Source organism: Morchella importuna (genome assembly GCF_003444635.1).
Source record: "Morchella importuna strain M04M26 chromosome Unknown Morimp01GS037, whole genome shotgun sequence".
NCBI lineage: Eukaryota > Fungi > Ascomycota > Pezizomycetes > Pezizales > Morchellaceae > Morchella > Morchella importuna.
Window position 1 is genome coordinate 130,987 of NW_025763434.1, and position 17,923 is coordinate 148,909.

Below are 17,923 nucleotides of genomic sequence, written 5' to 3' on the forward strand. Positions count from 1 at the left end.
CCGCTATGAGATGATTTTCGAGGGAGGGGGGTTTAGGGGGTTTATTTGGTAGCGTTGCGCAAGTGGCTAGAAGCAAAGAAGTCAGCGGGAAGCTCTAACAAAACACATGCTGATATATCAAGAGTGAAACATACGTGATCAAGTCGTTCCTGTCCTTGTCCTTCTTCAAACCACCGAAAGCCATCTTGGTTCCGGGAATGTACTTCTTGGGGTTCTCGAGGTACTCGAACTACATGCCAACTCCGTCAGCAACACCATTCCCACACACTTTGTCGTCGTAGTAGCAGTCAAACTTACCAAAGTTTTCTCATCCCAGACGACACCCTTCTGCTTGTTGGCATCGGTGTAGGCGAAGCCCTCAACGGTTCCAGACTTGCGTCCGAAGAGACCGTGAAGGTTAGGTCCGACCTTGTTGGCACCGCCCTCCTCGAGGGTGTGGCACTGGGCACAGCGGGTCTTGAACAAGTTCGCACCCTTAGCGTCGTTACCTAGTGATGAGCGGGAGTGTTAGTTATTGATGAGCTGAGATTGAAAGATCGTGTGCCCCATCATTATCATCATCATTAATTCCATTCCATTTCAATTGCACTGAGCTGCCCGGCCATCGTCGGTCAAGAGGGAAATTCCTCCCCCCACTCGAACCGATGACGACAGACAGCACAAGCGAAAAAGAAAAGAAGGAAAAATGAAGCATCGTCAAGAGCACACACAACAAAAGAGAAAGCAAGAGAGGGTGAAACAAACCTTCAGCAAAACCCATTGTGATCAAAGATTGTTGATTGAGGTTGGTAAAGTTGGTGTATGTTGTTGGAGGTGAGTGAGATGATGAGAAGAGACAAGATCAGGCTCAGGATCAGGGACGGGGAGCGGAGGTTAAAAAGCCAGCTCGGGGAAGCGGCCACGACGAAAAAAGATTTTTTTTTCTTTCTCGCACTCCCGCCGTTTGAGCTCGACAAACAAGGCACTAGGCCCAATAGTGGCGGTGACCACAGACAAGGCCTTATCCCAGCCACAGGCCTTGTCAGCCAATGACGACAAGAGTATTTGCGAGACGTTTCTTGGCCAACCGTATTCCGGGATCTCCCGGCAGGCAGGCAAGGCAAGCCCGCGGCGTGATGAGATGTACCCTACATATGTACAGCCCATCCACCCATTTTACCGTACCTATCACCGCCACAGGAGTATTACATCTCGTGAGGGTCCTTTTTTTTTTTCCTTCGTGCTGCGCGAATTTTCCTGATGGGATAAAGACTCCTGAAACGGCGCCGGATCTCGAAATAATGACGATTACATATCACGGAAGCACCGGTTTTCGTCCACACCACACACACACATGAATTCGACCATGAGGCTGAGAGAAAAACCCGAAAGAAGAAAAAAACCCACCACCGGTATCCGACTAATCTATCTTTATCTGGCCTGCAGCGCAGCAGCAGCACACAGCGCCAGGAACCACAGAAATCGGAACCCCCGCTGGGTTGCCGACGTAGGGCCGAGCCGCAACACTATGCCATTGTGTGCCATCCGTGGCCCGTGGGGGGTAAAACTCTAGCCACAGTTTGGGGTCTTCTCTGATCTGAAAAAATCCACGAGAAACTTTTTTGCAGAGTTCACGCTATCACGTGGTTATCGGGAAAAAATTAGTACTCCAGATCCTGTTGATCAGATCGAAGGGTCCAGCAAAATCTGTGTTCCGGCAAAAGGGTACACGCCCGTTAATTAAGTCCTGAGAAATTTTGTGAGGTCGTTGCTACCAAGAATTCTCAGAACTTAATTAACGCGTGAGTAGATATCGATAGATATCGCGATATCTTGCTTTTTGGTTTTTCTTCTTTTTTCTTTTCAGCATCTGCGGGAGCCTAGATAAACGTGGCCGCGAACCGCTATTGATAATCTTCTACTCTAGAAACCTCAGGCAATGACAACGAGACCTGCCTGTAAGACCTTTTCGGAGGTTTCATCGTGAGACTGGACCCTCCCGAGTCACGGGTGGCATTGCATGGCAAACGGGGTCACAAAACGGAGGTCCTGCGCGAATTTAGATAGGCTTGGTGGTAGCAGCTGATATTGAGATCAAGAGCTTGAGCATCATAGATCATTCGAATTTATCAAAATATTTGATCTGTAAGGTGGTCTTAGCAACGGTGTCCATACTCCAGCCCAACCAGACGTGTTATCTATATCATAAGATGACAGGCCTTCATTCCCCTTCGTAATGGAACTGTCCATCCTATTATTGCCTATTGAGTCTCCCTAAGGATCGTATCTTCCTTTTTCTTCCCAGACAGCAGCGGGGCTTCTAGATCTTAGGCCTGGCACAACATGTTCTCTGAAGGGACGCTCGAGGCGAGATTTAAATTTAAGAGTGTCTTCCAGGTGCCTCATTGTCTGACCTCGACGTCCAAGTATGTTGTCCTCGAGGTATGTACGGTGCTTCGAGGAACCTCGGGGACGGTTCCGGGAGAGCAAAGGGCAGTATTTAGCTTGGTATGCCCCCCCACCCTTCAAAAAAAAAAAAAAGAGCGAGTGATATTTTATGAGAATCAAGAAAGCCTCCATCGATTACTATTCAGACTTAACCAGACGGTCTAGGATCCAGTCAAACCGGCCACGAAACGGGATGCAAGAGAACGCATTTCTGATTCCCAATTTCTGCAAGCATCCAAACCGATTTCTCCCTCTGACCTGGAGTTTAATTTCCCCATGGCCAATGATGACGTGACTATAAGTGGCGAGTGATATTGCATGAGAATAGAACAGCGTAGGACGGATGGGATGTCCGTAGACATAAAGGAACAGCTAGAGATAGCTAGATACATGGGATCTTACCTACTCTAGAGCACCGCGAATGATGGTTCACTCCTCGCCGTGACGGTCCAGTCGCCGTTTTTCTCGGCAATGATATATCAGACTAGTTCTTTACCAATATGAAGAAAACCCCCCCCAAAATGCCGTTGCCGAGAAAAGGTCACAGCCAATCATCAATGAAGAAATTCCTGCACGGAGATAATCAAGTTGGCGAGTTTCTGCGGTACTTATCTAACTGATGCTCTGTGTGTTTGTGCACTGCGCAGGCGTCTCAGCCATTCAATGGAGATGCCCCCGACTGTTATCTCCATCCATCCATACTCCACCATACTGCATGCATCCATCCTAAACACACTCTCTCCGCCCAGATTCTCCGCGCCAGAGACCTCCCAAAAAACACGCCCAGACTCATCACCCCTAAATAGAGTAAAATGCCCGCGCTTAGTTACTCCTCCTCCAGGGCTAGGGTTCTACGCACGTGACCTCGAAACCCCCAGACGTCATCATCGATCGCAAAGCTTCACCACACAGCTTCCCCCCCCCAAACCTCCAACAACCTTCGATATATATATATATATATATCAGCATATCAGCAGCACATCAATCACACCACAGCAAAATCTGCAAAGATGACACCATTCCTCTCCAACCTCCTCCTCTTCTCCCCCCTCCTCGCCATCGCCGCACTAATCCTCTACGTCCTCGACCGCGCCGAGAACCTCCGCCGCGGCGCCGGTCTCATCCCCGACCCCGCGCCAGCCCCACTCCCCACCCCCGAAGAAGCAGAAACAGAAGCAGAAAAAGAAGCAGCAGCAGAAGAAGAAGAAGAAGAAGAAGAAGAAGAGGGTCCCCCCGAACTCATCGACCCCAGCGATACCGCCTCAAACCACTCCTCCAACCCGGACCTCCAAACCCCACCCCATGGCCACCTCTACCCAGACGAAGACGCCCCAGAGCTCCAAGGCGCGCCCACAGACCCCGTCTTCCCCAACCCCGCCTTCGCCCCCGCCCCCCGCACCCGCACCGTCGGCACCAAGAAGGCGCGCTCCCTCGCCTCGCGCGACCAGCGCCGCGCATACCACGAGTTCCTGCGGTCGCAGCAGGAGGAGCGTGCGCGCGCTGCCGCAGCCACCGCGGCCGACGACGAGGAGCGCGTGTTTGCCGAGAAGCGGCGGCGCGCGCTGGTGGAGGAGGAGATTGACGAGCGGGTCAAGATGCAGCGGGCGCAGCGGGCCACGGAGGAGCGAGCTGCGGCGGAGAGGTACCGGCGCGATGTGGAGAGGCTGAAGGGGTTTGTTGCCGGGGATGGGGAGGGGGAGGGGAGGGCGTGGGAGTTGGCGGCGCTGGCGGGGAAGGTGGGGAGGAGTGTGGAGTGGGTGAGGGGGGTGTTGAGGGCGGAGGGGTTGGTGGGGATGAGGGGGGCGTGTGGGGGATGTTGACGGATGGGGGGTGGTTTGTGAGGGTGGGGGGGAGGGAGATGGGAGCGCTGTATAGGGAGTTGGAGAATAGGGGGAGGATGGAGTGGGGTGAGATGGCGAAGGTCGTGGAGGGCACTCTGAGGCTCTGAAAAGGAACAGCCATCGAGAATACTGTTACCTACATACTCTCACGGCCTGAAAAGAAGCTGCCTGCTCTTCTTGGGCTTTAAATGTAAATATAGTCACATATTTTCTTTCTTTCTACTCTACTCTTTTTGCTTTTTTACTATCCGGTGTTTGGGTTTGGTCTGGGAAAAAATAGAGTTACGGTTTCTTTTCCTTAGTTTAGTCCTAGAACATCTATAGGCCGCCATCCCCCCTTCTGTCTTGCTCGTAATAAGACTCATAAACACATCCACATAACTGGCTGTCCCCTCGTATAAGAATGGCCCTGGACATTGTGGTAGCTAGATGGTTATTGATGATCTGGTTTTGGCAACGATTGGGTGGTTGATTGATTGATTGTATTCCACGGCCCAGCCCCGAGCGAGAACTGAGCACCGGGAAAACATCCTCAATTGCTACTAAACAGAAACATATTGCCATTCAACAAACCTACTAAACCACTCTGAAAATAACCCCTACTTATACCACTACTGGCAAGTCCTCAATCCCAACAGCCCCCTTTCCCCTTCCCCCCGGCCCGTCCAACGACTCGACCACGGCGGCCAGACCAAACTGCCCCAATTACTACATTGTCTCGCTTTATCAAAATCATACGAATTGTCCATTGCCCAATACAGTACATTAGCCTGTTCGATACTTCACCTGGCCTCGGTGTTGATTTCCCCGATCGGCCGTGGAAAGAGAATGATAGCGTCCATATGGTTCGATTTGAGCAGTACTCTACTGGTACCGATCAAAATCCTGTGCGACTTTTCTAGATAGACGGCGTGGTATAATTTAATATTGCGCTTGACAACAACAATATCTGCACAGTTCACAACTTGACGAATGTAGAGTAAATCTCAAAACCCCCCAAACCCAACAATCCTCTTCCACCGCCACCCCATCCACATGCACCTCTCCTCTCCTCTCTAACCCCAAAGCGCCCACGCGCGCTCCCAATTGCCTCCGCCACCCAAAAAAAAAAAGGTTTCCCCAGTCCCAAAGAGACAAGGAGCAAAAGAGATGATTTCGCCCGGGCTCGAACCGGGGACCACAAGTGTGTTAGACTTGTGTGATAACCAACTACACCACGAAACCAGTTGCCTATCTTTATCCCGGTGTATCATTTGAAGTTTTTTTCACCTGCATGGTTTTTTTTATTAGCGGTGGTGATACTAATGTTGCTGGGCTAGTCTGGAATTGGTGTGGGGGGGGCCTTGGCAATTTTTCTCGGGCTACGGATGGTGAAGCTGTGAGTTTTGGGGTGTAGAGTGGGTTTAGGAAAGGGGTTAGGGGTGTTTGTGAACGGTTTTAGAGATCGAGAAGGAGTTGGTGGAGATGTGGTTGTGGATATTGGTATGTAATTGAGGAACGAGTGCTCTCCATAGAAGCACCGGCGAAGGAACGAACAATTAGCAGATTCATCGGCCATAATACATATCTAGAAACAGTTTTTCCCCCTCTACTATTAGAGAGTATTAGTCAAGCTTAAGCGTCAATTATAGCAATTGACGTTTTTGTCTGTCACTAAAGTTGCAGCCTGGACTCTGTGCAGCTTGTGCTTGGTCACATTGACTACCAAAGCGATTTGTCGATTTCTCGTAACCGTCAGTATCAAAAGATCTCTTTCAGAAGTACGCATACGCCCATTCTCTCACTTCCAAACTTAGACATAAATCTTCCGAACCCCCACGGCTAAAGATCGAGTGATATCTCATGAGTCCTAAAACCAAAACATCACTTCAACACAAAGACTCCCATTATCCAATTAGCAAACAGAGGGCAAACCCAATGATCAGGTTTCATTTCAATTGGCTCTTACTCTTATGTTATCCAGGCGGTCGTACCGGGTGATTATCAACCTGACAAATACTATAAACGCCGGGCCCAATGGACCCATGGTCATCAATTGCAAACCGATACGACCCACTTGTATGGACGAAGCCCAACCACTAATTCCGTACGTAGATCAATGATGTACGGCGATAATCAACGTTCATAGGCCTACTATTCTAAGCACTAGTGATAACCATTACCAAAAGAGCCATACACGACAAGCCATGAGTTATCAATAAATCAATTAATCGACCATAGCAAGCCCGTCTTACCTCTCATGACCAAGCAGAAAGCAGGAAACCCAAATACGTTTTAAGCCACAATAAACCAACGACATGCCAGAACTCTCACGGCCATATTTTATGCACTCAACCGTCCCCACTGATCATGACCACTCAACTATCGTCACCACCCAGCCATCGTCCCAACCCCATCCCAACCCCAAACTGCCCTCCCCGCCACCCCAGTCTCAAACTATACAGTATCTAGATCTATCTCACACCTATCACGCCCCCTATCTATGCCACCCATAGCCAACAAAGTGTCACATTTTCACGAGCCTAAAGAAAGATTAAGGAAGAAATTCAATTGACCATCAAACGTAAGATATACAGGATTCAACAAACACCCTGTGATGTTTATAGTTAACCAACTAGAAGGAGAAGATAACACGGCAGTTCCCCAGAGCATCGATAACGCTCGTCAAAACCTTCCCCAGCATCATTGATGACTTACGACTATGGCCGGCCAGCCCGATCCCATGCCATAGGACCCGTCTTTCCACAAATAAAGCTCCCATAAAACACCCCAGCACCCCAGAGTTGAAGGCATCGATCCAATGTCTTCCTTCACCGCTCCATACATACCCAATTGACCGTGCTCGACAAACTCAATCTATTCTTCACCGCCGCCCAGCCACAACAATAACAAGAACCCGCAATCCCGCCGTCCACCACAACCACCACGGTACACCACACCCATGTCAATCCCCAACCCCCAAGACCAGCAAAAAAAGATATGATGATTACTGATTGCGCCCGGGCTTGAACCGGGGACCTTCTGTGTGTGAGACAGATGTGATAACCACTACACCACGCAACCGATGAATCACGTGTACGCATTTGAGATTTTGAAACGCAATCATGCGATCTCACTCGATTTGGCAACGTTCCGCTGCGGAAACGGTCTCTCCCAGGATTACGCGAGACTATCGCGATTCTCTTCGGATCGGCGGTGTTGGGATTGTTCTGGGCCGATTGTTGGTGATTTCGTTCATCTGCACATCTCTTGGCATTTCATGAGAATCATCACCACCGCAAAAAACAAAATTTACAACCAACACCAGAGCCTCCTCCTGTCAAACAAGCAGGCATCCGTCTCCGTGCAACTCGCCAACATCCCAGAAAATCGGACGGAGAACAAAAGAGAACGACACCGACGAGATTCGAACTCGCGCGCCCGAAGGCATCCGCTTACACTTTCCTAAGAATAGCAGGCGAACGTGTTAACCACTCCACCACAGTGTCCTAGTAGTATTTGTCCGCCTAGAAACTTAACAACCTTTTTATTCAGGGCTAGGGTTAGCATGCACATCATGTCTGCTCACTCGTCGCGCTAGGGACTGGATCTACATGCACCCCACTTTTAGGGAAGGCCAGTAGGATTAACGGACGGTTTTCGAGAGTCACGCGCGACCGTGAGTGAATTATTTTCTGGCCACTTGGAACTGGAAAAAGCAATGCAGGATGAGCGATAAACGGTTGTGACATAAAACTCGTTTGAAACGCGGTGGGAGGAGGAAGTGCAATGGTGGTTGGTTGGCCCTGGGTTGGCGATATGCGTTGAGGATCACGACGCTGGTCTGCGTATGGGGATTCGCTCCTCACTGCATCTCAACTGAAACACCAGCTACGAAATTTTTTTTGGGACTCCACGCCCCGCTGAATTGCTGCTGCGAGTAGAGTACATACGTAGGGAAATCTACCCGCAAGAGGCTCAAAAAAGTCTCTACTGCAGAGAAACTCACCGAGATAACCGCGGCGGCGCAACGACCACAAGTGGCTGCCTGAGTTGCAGTCAATCCCCGCGTTCGGCTGCCAAAAGGAAAGAAGAGGAACCTTCATTGTAAGGAGAGAGGAAAGGATGAGAAGCGTTATGTGTGGGTTGTGGTGGAACAAGTTGGAAATGTCGCCAGAGAGATGGGGAATCGCGTTTGGGTGAATGTCGATATCCGCCCGTCTGGGAATTTGATATCCAAGAGGAATGGCATTAAGAAACAACACCATTCCCTTGCCTTGTTTGCCAACCCGCCTGCCTCTGCCTTTCCTGTCCGCCTGCCTGCTTTGCCTGACATGACATGGAAACATTCCCACCTGTTTCCTTCGCTTCCTTCCCCTTCCCTCGGAGCTTCTCTTTTCCCCGCACAATTGGGGAGTATGTAGCGGAGAATTAAAATTAAAGAAAAGGAGACATCGTCACCCCACCTCCCCTTCCCACCCTTAATTTCTCTGCAGTATGATAAATGTTTTCCCTTTTCCCTTTGCTCGGCATAATAAACGCCACCCCACAAAATCCTGGAACGGAAGCACCTTCCCCCTTCTTGTTTCCCCGCAAAACGCTAAAACCGCCCCACTGCCTGCAGGTTGGGCGATTCACGTGGTACACGCATGTCGGTTCGTCGGTGGATTACAGCCTGGAGGGAGGGCAGTTCGATTAAATTGCTCTCTCGCCTGGGGGGCAGAGTTGCAACTCGACCGGTATATCGACGATCTTATCAGGCCGCTATGCAACTTGAAATAAGATGAAGAACCCCCTTTCCACCTCCCTTCGCTCGTCTCCCTTCGATCCCCCTCCCCCCCATCCATTCCATCGCGCGTGAAATAAGAAAAGCAAGCAGCTCCAAGAAATAAAGAGAAAACTTAGAAAAACAGTCAGGGTACCGAGAGGTACATAGAGCCCAGAACAGGGAAGGGGAGAGGGGTGGTGCCCGGACCCTACTACATACATACCAGATTGCCGATAAATCCCTCCAAACAGGCCTGACTGCAAGGAACAAAGTTTTTTTTGAAGTTTGCCCTGTCACGCGTCTGCTGGTCTAGAGGTACATTACATACCCACTACTGCATGCGTACGTAGAGTGACATGACATGACTCTCCTCCTTCACGACACCCCTCTCTTCGCTAAGCAGAGCAACTGTACTGAGGAGAGCTAGTTAGAGAAACTGAGAGGAGGAGGAGGAGGAGGGGGGGGGGGGGGAGTGCTTCAATAGGCATTTCCACCCCGTTATCGGAATCGGTAGGCTTTCGTCGGGGCGCTTGGGGATTAAGTGGTCAGCTCCCTAGGTAGAGATACATCACATCCAGCCCGACGTAGATTCCCTAAGGATACTCTATGAAGTGAGTGGTGCTGAATGTAGATGTAGCCCAGCCCACTGTCAGCCAGCCTAGGCATGTACAATTACATACTCTACAGTTCTTCCAGCTGCGCGAGGGGGGGGGGGGGGGGGGGGGGGGAGGGGAGGCGATTGACTCGCCAGCGAGTTCCACGAATCCCAAAAGCCAAAGTCCAGTTCGTCCCATCATGTCAAGTCACCCCATGTCACAAAGCTCTCTCTCCAATGTTTACGTACACTACTGGCAGTAACCACCCCCTAGCTGCACCGCTAATTGGCTCACAACCTCACCTTCACCCAGTAGCAATCCCCACCCAAGACTACATAATAAAAACGTCAAACAAGGACCACAAATTGCAAAAAGCAACAGGAAATTGAATGACATCGTGACATCTCAAGGTACCCCCCCTCTCTCTCCCGTAATAGAGTAGCACTTACCGTTTTTCCCTCTCCGTGTGCGAGCCGAGCCGAATCGTTAGGGGTTTGCTTTTTCCCACCGACCGACGACGACACGGGGGAGGGAGGAGGAGGCTGGTGTTTTGGCTGTTTTGGTTTTCTGGCTCGGACTCCACCTCCGTACCTCTCTACACGCCCGTCACGAACCAAGCATTCTGTGCGGGACTGGACTGGACGGGACCAAAACGACAAGAACACGGACTCTATTTGTTTATTTACTTTGGCACACGCTTCAATTGGTTGCGAAGTGCGCAGAAAGAGTTACAGATGAAACCAAAATCATGACATTCCACCGCTGAAAAAGTATCTTGCATTGAAATTTTTTCTCATACCCAACCCTTGTTGTGGGAGGGTAGCGAAGTAAACTATGGTTATTTAGAGTCGGCTAGTATCGGGGCCTGAGTTGAGTAGATAGGAGTAGGGTAGAGTAGGAGGACAATATATATATAAAAAAAAAAGGAAAAGTAGAGAGGGAGCCAGAAATTTCACACAACACACTCACGCACACGCAAAATAACAAAACAGAGGTATACAAAGAAACACATAGGAAAACCACAAGGAAAAAAAACAGCAATAAATAAATAAAAAAGGTGACTCCAAAGCACAACTAGGCTGACTGATCGCGCGCGACCACCACAGCTACTAAACTAACTATCGAAACACAAACACATATTGACCAAACAAAAGGAAGAACGAAAAGGGAGAAAGGGTATAGAAAACCAGATCCGCCAGTAGAGAAAGTTCAGAAAGTATAGATACTAGTTGCCTTAAAGGTATAAAAAAAAAAAAAAGCTAGAAGAAAAATAATAATAAGTAGGTAAATGCGAAGATAGACCGATGAAAACCGACTCAATGATGATGCATCCAAGAAAGGAAAAAAAAGAAAACCCCACCAGCACAACGTAATCCGAAAGGGAAAATACACAGGGAAAAAAAAAGAAACAAAACTCCTTATGCCCAGCAATTTCTTTTCAGTAATATTTTCAGCTTTTTCACCGCTTTTTGGTTGAAATAAAGACGAAACCTGATACTAATTTGCAGTCAAAAAAAAAAAAGAAAAAAAAGCACAAGTCAAAAACAAATGAAATTAATTTGTTGAAAGCGTCTTGCCAAACGTAGAGCCTAATCATCCTACCGCCCCGCAGCGACAGCCTCCGTATATGCACCCCATCCATCGCCTTCGCTGGGTGGTGTGGGCCATTTTGGTTGTTGCAAATCATCGTCTTTCCTACTCCTTCGGACCAGAACATCGACCGCCTTAGAATAACTGTTAGCCCGGTTTCCCACACGTGGGTTTGGTGTTGGGTATCCATTGGGGGCATGGGCACCGCTTGATGCCCTCACATCATGAGCTGATGTTCGCCTGGGGATAGTATTTTCTGTTCGGGAAGCGGCAAGTACCTCATCGACTAGTTCGTCATTCTCATCCGGAGTTTCATATCTTTGTCTGGCATTCCGTACACTTCGTCGCGTCCTAGAACTGATTGGTGCCACCACAATCCCGCTGCTTGGTACAGCCTCTCCACGCGATCCGCCCGGGGTAGGCGGGAAGCTGGAATTTCGTCGGATGGAGTTGCTCCCTTTGTTGCCAGAGTATGTAGAGCTGTTTGAGTCGTCCAACACGCCTTCAACGTCCCTGATAGCCCTATCAAATGCTCCGGTATCGCTGGGACTCTCCACCAACATGCTGCTCCTGTTGCTTCCACCACCTGCATTACCTCCCCAAGCAATGCCACAACCAATCCCAGCCTCTAGATCCTCATCGCCGGGACTTCCAGGAAGTCCACCATTTTTTCCAGACAGTCTCCGTGCGCGCTTTCTTAAGTGAGAAAAAAAACTCTCCTTCTGTGCACCCGCCGAGGGTGGGCTTGCCAAACCTCCATTTACATTCGCGTTGCCATTCAACCGTTCAGCTGCCATTGCAACATGCACGTTTGTATAACCATTGCCATTCTGTGAATTCGTTGAAGCCACTGACAATTGTCGGCCAAGTTTCTTTACGGTCTTTTCTTCCATTCTCCTCCTCTCCTTTTCCATAGAAGGTGATTGATTCTCCCTTCGTTGTCTAGCAGCTTCGACAGAAACAGTGTCACTCAATGGGGATACTGGCCTGATTGTAGGCAGTATCATCATTGGTGCTGCACTGGTTGAGGCACCTGCTGCTGGTACTTTTTGTGCGTGCCATGTACTCCTTTTCTCCGATTTTGGCTTGAAGTCACGGTCGATGGTTGTTGTGGGGGGTGGGGAAACAACGCCATCGCCTCTTACTGTACCGATGAATGACTTTCGGAACCATGAGTTCTTCTTTTCAAGTGTAGGCTGAACCTCTGTGATCGAATCCCTCGATTGTTTTGATACAAGATCAGACTGCTTTCGGAGCATTCGTGACGGCGTGTTTGATCGAGGAAGGAGAGGGTCAACTGCATCTTTGAAGTACTCATGTTGAAGAGCCTGGATGGAAGTTGGACGGTTACGTGGGTCCCACATCAAACATTGTGTAACAAACGTTGCCAATGACGCAGGCCATGTAGGTGACTGAAGAATGGTCTCCATGGGTTGAGGTGCCATCTATTTATAGTTAGTATTAATACCCATACTAATAATTGAGGTAAGGGGTAGGTATGCATGCAGACATGTAAGAATAAATTCTCGCAGTCTGCGCGTGTATAAGAAGTTAACGCACCCTTGGGAAGCTAAAACCAAGCCTTCCTGCTAATCTTGAGCCCTCTTTCCATTCACCACCACCCATCTTCTTTCCATTTCGGCCGATCCACTGCCCTGGAGACCCCATAACCTCGCATACTCTCCAAACTTGATCTACCTCATTACCACCTGGGAATAAAGGTTTCAATGTTGCTACCTCTACAGCCATTGCACCAACTGCCCAGATGTCTACTGGCGCGCTGTACTCGCCAGCCCGCAATAGCACCTCAGGCGCTCGGTACCATCTTGTTGATACGTATGTTGTGTATGGAAGTTTTGACGAGGTCTCACGCGCAAGTCCGAAGTCTGCAATTTTGACAGTGTACGTCGGAGGTGTCGCTGGTGGTGTCACAAGATTTGAGTATCGGCGGAAGGAGCCCGTAGAATCGTGGGGGTTCTGGGCTGATGTCGAAACGAGGATATTCTCAGGTTTGATGTCGCGGTGGAAGAATCCGTGAGCGTGGATGTGCTCTAATCCGGACAATATCTGGAATCTGCCCATTTGGTCAATACCTGAACCCAAAAAGCGGCCCTCACACGGTAAACATACAGTACACTCTTTACCACGCTTCCTTCGAGTAGCTTGCCCTCCCTTGCCTTCATCAGCTGATAGAGATTTCCGTCCATGTACTCCATGCAGATATGTAGCCGCTTTGTGTGGGGATCCAAGAAGATATCCAAAGCCGGTACTAGGTGCTGGTGCGCTGGCAACTGTCGTAGAAAGATGACTTCTCGGAGCTCTAGGCAAGGCGCGAAAGAGTCAAAGGTCTTCTTCATCGTTTTGATAGCAACCTATGCAGAAGTTAGAAAGCCACATCTAAAGAGTAACACAAGTAATCATAATACGCACCACACTCCCACGCCTTGCTACACCAGCTCCAGCCGACCGCACCTTGGCAAGTACGACACTGCCAAAACTTCCATCACCAATATCCTTAATGATCTCGAATCGATCCGTCAGTGCCATGGTTGATGATGAGGTTCCGCTGACCATTGTGGTTGATTAGGTATTTTGTCTGTAGGTGATTAGCATTCGGCACGAATAAAAGTGCGCCAGGGGTGTGGGAAACATATATACCTAAAGAAATAGGAGGCAAGCAACTCCACTAATTAGGTACCACGAGTATAAGATCCAACAAATGTGCCCGCTAAACTACGAAAGATATAAAAATAAATAATAAAAGCTCGCGCCGGTACAAAAAGAGATCAACTAAAAATTAAGGTTTCAACTTTTGATGCGATTTGAATGTAGAGACTCCTCGGAGGTCGGTATATGCCTGTTATGTTGCTTGAGGTTTGAAACGAATGCTGTATGTCCTAGTAGATGGATGATGTGTTTTCTGTTGACAGCGACTCAGACTCGGCACCCAAATACTTGATGATGCTTCCTTTAGTCGGGAGACGGTAGAAGCAGCAGAGGTGCAGAGCTGGAAATAGGTTGCAGGGGCCAGCTTTGACGACGTTGCAGACTGAAGACCGAGAAGGTAGAGAAAGATGTGAAGGGGGGAGCGGGGAGGGGGGAGCAGGAATAGGAACACAAAAGCAGAAGGGGGAGAAGAAAGTGCGATGGAACCAATGAAAACCAGTAAGACCAATAGGGGTGTTTTCGACTGGGATTGGGTGGAACCGAACAGCTGGATAGGACCAAAGGGCTACGAAAGAGAAGAAAGGGAAAGAAAGAGAGAACAGGAAACAGGCAACGACAGAAAGAGAGCGTGGGGTGGAGAAAGGAAGTGAGTGGGTGGGGAGATATTTTTTGCTGCGAGAAGGGAGTGAATGCGAGTGAGCGTGTGCAGCGGACGGTAGGTGCGTTGGTGGTGGTGGTGGTTGCGCCTGTCTCGTGGGATTGTGCTTATGGTGTTGCAGTGTTGCAGAACAGCGGGTCGAAAGGCCTGAGAACTGGTCAGGTCAAGACCCAAGAAGGACGATCCGCTATGAACCCCTGCGTCCCGTTTTCTCTTGCAACTTCCTACTTGCCCTCTGAATTTATCAAGCGTGTTTACAGTATAATTATTATTAAATTTTTAGCAAGAAGGAGGAGATATTTGAGGGAGGGGAGAGGTCCTTTGATTTTAGACTCTCACGCGCTTTCCTGCTCTAATTCCTCTCCAAGTGTTTCTTTTGATATACTTAGAAGGCAAGTAAGATCAGCGGCAGTAGTAGTAGCTCTAAAGAAGGTAAAGCCCTGTGGCAATACTTCTTGCTTGCGTCTCCTGTGAGGCACGAATTGGTAGTGCACTCTAGGTGTGAGCGAGTACCCAGGGTAGTTATGTATGTGTGTGTGGTATCGCCTGCAGCCGCGCTACCTTTCGCGATAGGCGAATGAGCGGGAGAAGAGACGGACGACAGTGTAGGCAATGTCTGATATCAAGCTTGAATTGGGTGGACAAAAGAACAAGATGGCGAGAATATCTCTCTTTCTCTGAATAGAGTGGTAAAGCGTACGTCTTTGGCGAGATGAGCCCCTTCCCCGAATGTAGGTTGCGCACAGAACCCTCTGCACCTTGGCCAAATCTCAACCAATATTTACGCGTTTCCTGTACGGCTGTGTGGGTCGCGCGTGGAAATTGTTCCGAAAAAGGGTGATGAGATGGTTCTCCGGATGGTTGATCGTAAAGGAAGGGAGTAATCAATGCATGGTTATTGGGGGTGATTCGACTGTAAAGTGTGCGCAAACCAGATGGCGAGATCTACCGTCGACCGGAGGATTTTGCGGTTGTGGCGGTGGGTGGTATCACTGGGTATGTCTCTCGGGGGGCTGAATATCGAACAGGGAGAGATACATGAATGTACTCTACTTTAGGACGATGGTAAAGGATAGGATAGGATATGATAGACTCTAGAGTGCTCTGCACAGCGAAACTTAGGTAAACACGGTAAGGTAAGAGGTGAGAATAGATGATGGGATATGGAGGGGTCATAGATGAGTCTATCAAATGACCAGGGGAGGCTGTTGGAATAGAGGAGCAACAGAGGGGCTGTTACATTTACTTACTCCTACTCCTACAGATGATGATGATGATTATGATAATGATATCCCTCCTGCTTGAATATTTACTTTCTCTTGATACTGTATGTAGAGTCGCGCCTAGGCGCATACATACATGTATGATGTATCTATGCGGTGGAGGGGGGACCGTTGATGATGGGTAGAGGGGAGGGGGGGGGGGGGGGTGAACGTCCTGCTCGATTTTTTGCAGGCCTTGTCGTACAGGAGACTATTTTGAGACAGCGGCTTCCCTGAGCTGCACAAAAGTCATAAGTTCTCTCTCTATCCTGTTTTCATCATCACCACCTTCAGGAATTCTCTCCACTTACAAAACAACGCCAATTCACCTTAGTTCAGTCAAGCGCAGTTATGAGCAACAACAGCAACAGCAACAGCAGCAACAGCAGCTTGCAGAAGGCAGCCCAGCAGGGCAGAGTGGCCCAAATCCAACCTCTTTCGGGGGATTGGGTGTGGTGATTTGCGGTTTGTTGTGCTGGCTGGATTCTTGCAGGGGCCAGGGCTGTGGACATGCAGCTGTTGGGCTGTCAAAGCCTTTCCATGTCCGAACCGCACCAGGGGAGGAGGAGTGGCCGTGTCTGCCGAAACGGGTTGGCTTGTCGTCAGATATGATCCCTGAAGTCTTAGACTGTTCTAAGGGCCAATCCCTTCCAGATGGTTTCTTTCGTTTCTTTTTTGGGAGCTTTACCGTAAAGGGACTAACGGCGAACAGGGAAGAAAAATACGCCTGCAATCTCCGCCGATATTGGACATATGGGAGGTGGGGAACAGACAGAATAACAAAATTTAAAACTTGAAATCTGAATTTTGATTTTCCTCTCTCATGTGTAGACCGCCGCCAGCGCCGCCGGTACATACTGTGGTATTCTCAGCTATGTACGAAGAGAAGTATCTCTCTGATATATGAGTTACTTTCGGACGACTGCATGCGCTCAAATGTTTCCTTGTGTGAGGTTGTCCGCTTTGTCTCCTCTGACGCCTCCATCCCATAGTCGACTCACGTGGGAAGATCCAGTGAATGCGAACCATTCCTGTTCTCTTGCAGTGCAGGGACCTCCTCCTTCTCCAGCTTAAGCTTGAACCTCCGTTGCAGGCATCCAACCGCTATGAAAAATTAGGCTCCTGCGGCGCCGAGAAGCTGTGGAACGAGCGAGGTGACAGGTCATGTTTTGGCTGCGTTCGCAACTTGCCGTGTTTAGGAAAGCGGTGTAGTCTTGGCAAATCGCTTGAAAAGAAAGCGGTTGAGTCAGAACGGTTTTGAAGAACGGTGATAGGCCAGGGTTTAGGGCTGTTAGTAGATTATTGAGTTCCCTGCATGATAATTATCGGGCCTTGGCGGCGGCGTAGGTAAGATGGCGACAACGTGAAGGAAATCCCTTGTGGAAGATATAAAATTTAAATATAATATCAAATTGCAAAACAGTCAGTTGTAGAACATCTCCTCAGCGCTGTGTATCAAAAGATTACAATTCCTCACGCGAAAAAAACAACACACAACCCGCTGGCAACCGATTGGAAACTATTTACACAGTTTCGTCTCGACACGGTGTTTTTCTGAAAGGGGAAGGAAAAAGTGAAGGCATAAAAAAAAGTTCCAGTGTGATCACACGAGATGTTACATGTAATTATCTGCCGATACATTCAGCCAAACAACCAAGCTTCTGACTACACTCACTAACCGAACGGTGATATCCTTCTTCCAACATTGTTCCGTAAACGGCTCCCCCTCTAGACGCCACATTTGAGTGACCTTACTGTTTTCTCATCCCTCGATAGCACAAATTCACAACCTCTTGTCAAGCTAACCGGGATCTCGGGTAGAGAAAGATCTCCAGTATGCTTGCTCTTCATCTCATTCTCAGGTCGGCGAGAACGGGTCTTTCCTTGAACCCTGAGTCTGTCTCCAGATGCCCTTTCGTTTACCCAACGGGCCAACCCGACCCAACCCCAAACCTCGAGATGAACGTTTAATAGGGGCCAGCCACCAAACACCTGCCAGCCGCCTGCGGGGAATTCAACAAAACACCATTACCTACTTGTTTACCACGAAAAGAACCAGAAAATGCAGTTGCTCAAGGCAAGGATTATTTGTATAGAGTGGCAGTGATCTCTCATACAAACTATCCCTGTTTCCG

The 17,923-nt window shown here is 49.1% G+C and overlaps 3 protein-coding genes across 3 annotated transcripts; 1 reads left to right on the plus strand and 2 right to left on the minus strand.

The window, feature by feature from the left end:
- Nucleotides 1–41: 41 nt before the first annotated feature.
- Nucleotides 42–760, minus strand: LAJ45_09541 (uncharacterized protein; the record flags this gene model as incomplete). The annotated part of the gene is made up of 4 exons (XM_046119082.1): nt 42–66; nt 135–229; nt 298–488; nt 745–760. 4 exons carry the CDS (start codon nt 758–760, stop codon nt 42–44), a joined length of 327 nt encoding a protein of 108 aa, XP_045967652.1.
- A 2,677-nt stretch (nt 761–3,437) lies between these two features.
- LAJ45_09542 (uncharacterized protein) lies at nt 3,438–4,247 on the plus strand (the record flags this gene model as incomplete). The annotated part of the gene is made up of 1 exon (XM_046119083.1): nt 3,438–4,247. One exon carries the CDS (start codon nt 3,438–3,440, stop codon nt 4,245–4,247), a length of 810 nt encoding a protein of 269 aa, XP_045967653.1.
- A 6,962-nt stretch (nt 4,248–11,209) lies between these two features.
- Nucleotides 11,210–13,775, minus strand: LAJ45_09543 (uncharacterized protein; the record flags this gene model as incomplete). The annotated part of the gene is made up of 5 exons (XM_046119084.1): nt 11,210–11,335; nt 11,480–12,646; nt 12,762–13,275; nt 13,332–13,573; nt 13,632–13,775. The coding sequence occupies 5 exons, from the start codon at nt 13,773–13,775 to the stop codon at nt 11,210–11,212; spliced, it is 2,193 nt and encodes a 730-aa protein (XP_045967654.1).
- Between the last annotated feature and the right edge of the window lie 4,148 nt (nt 13,776–17,923).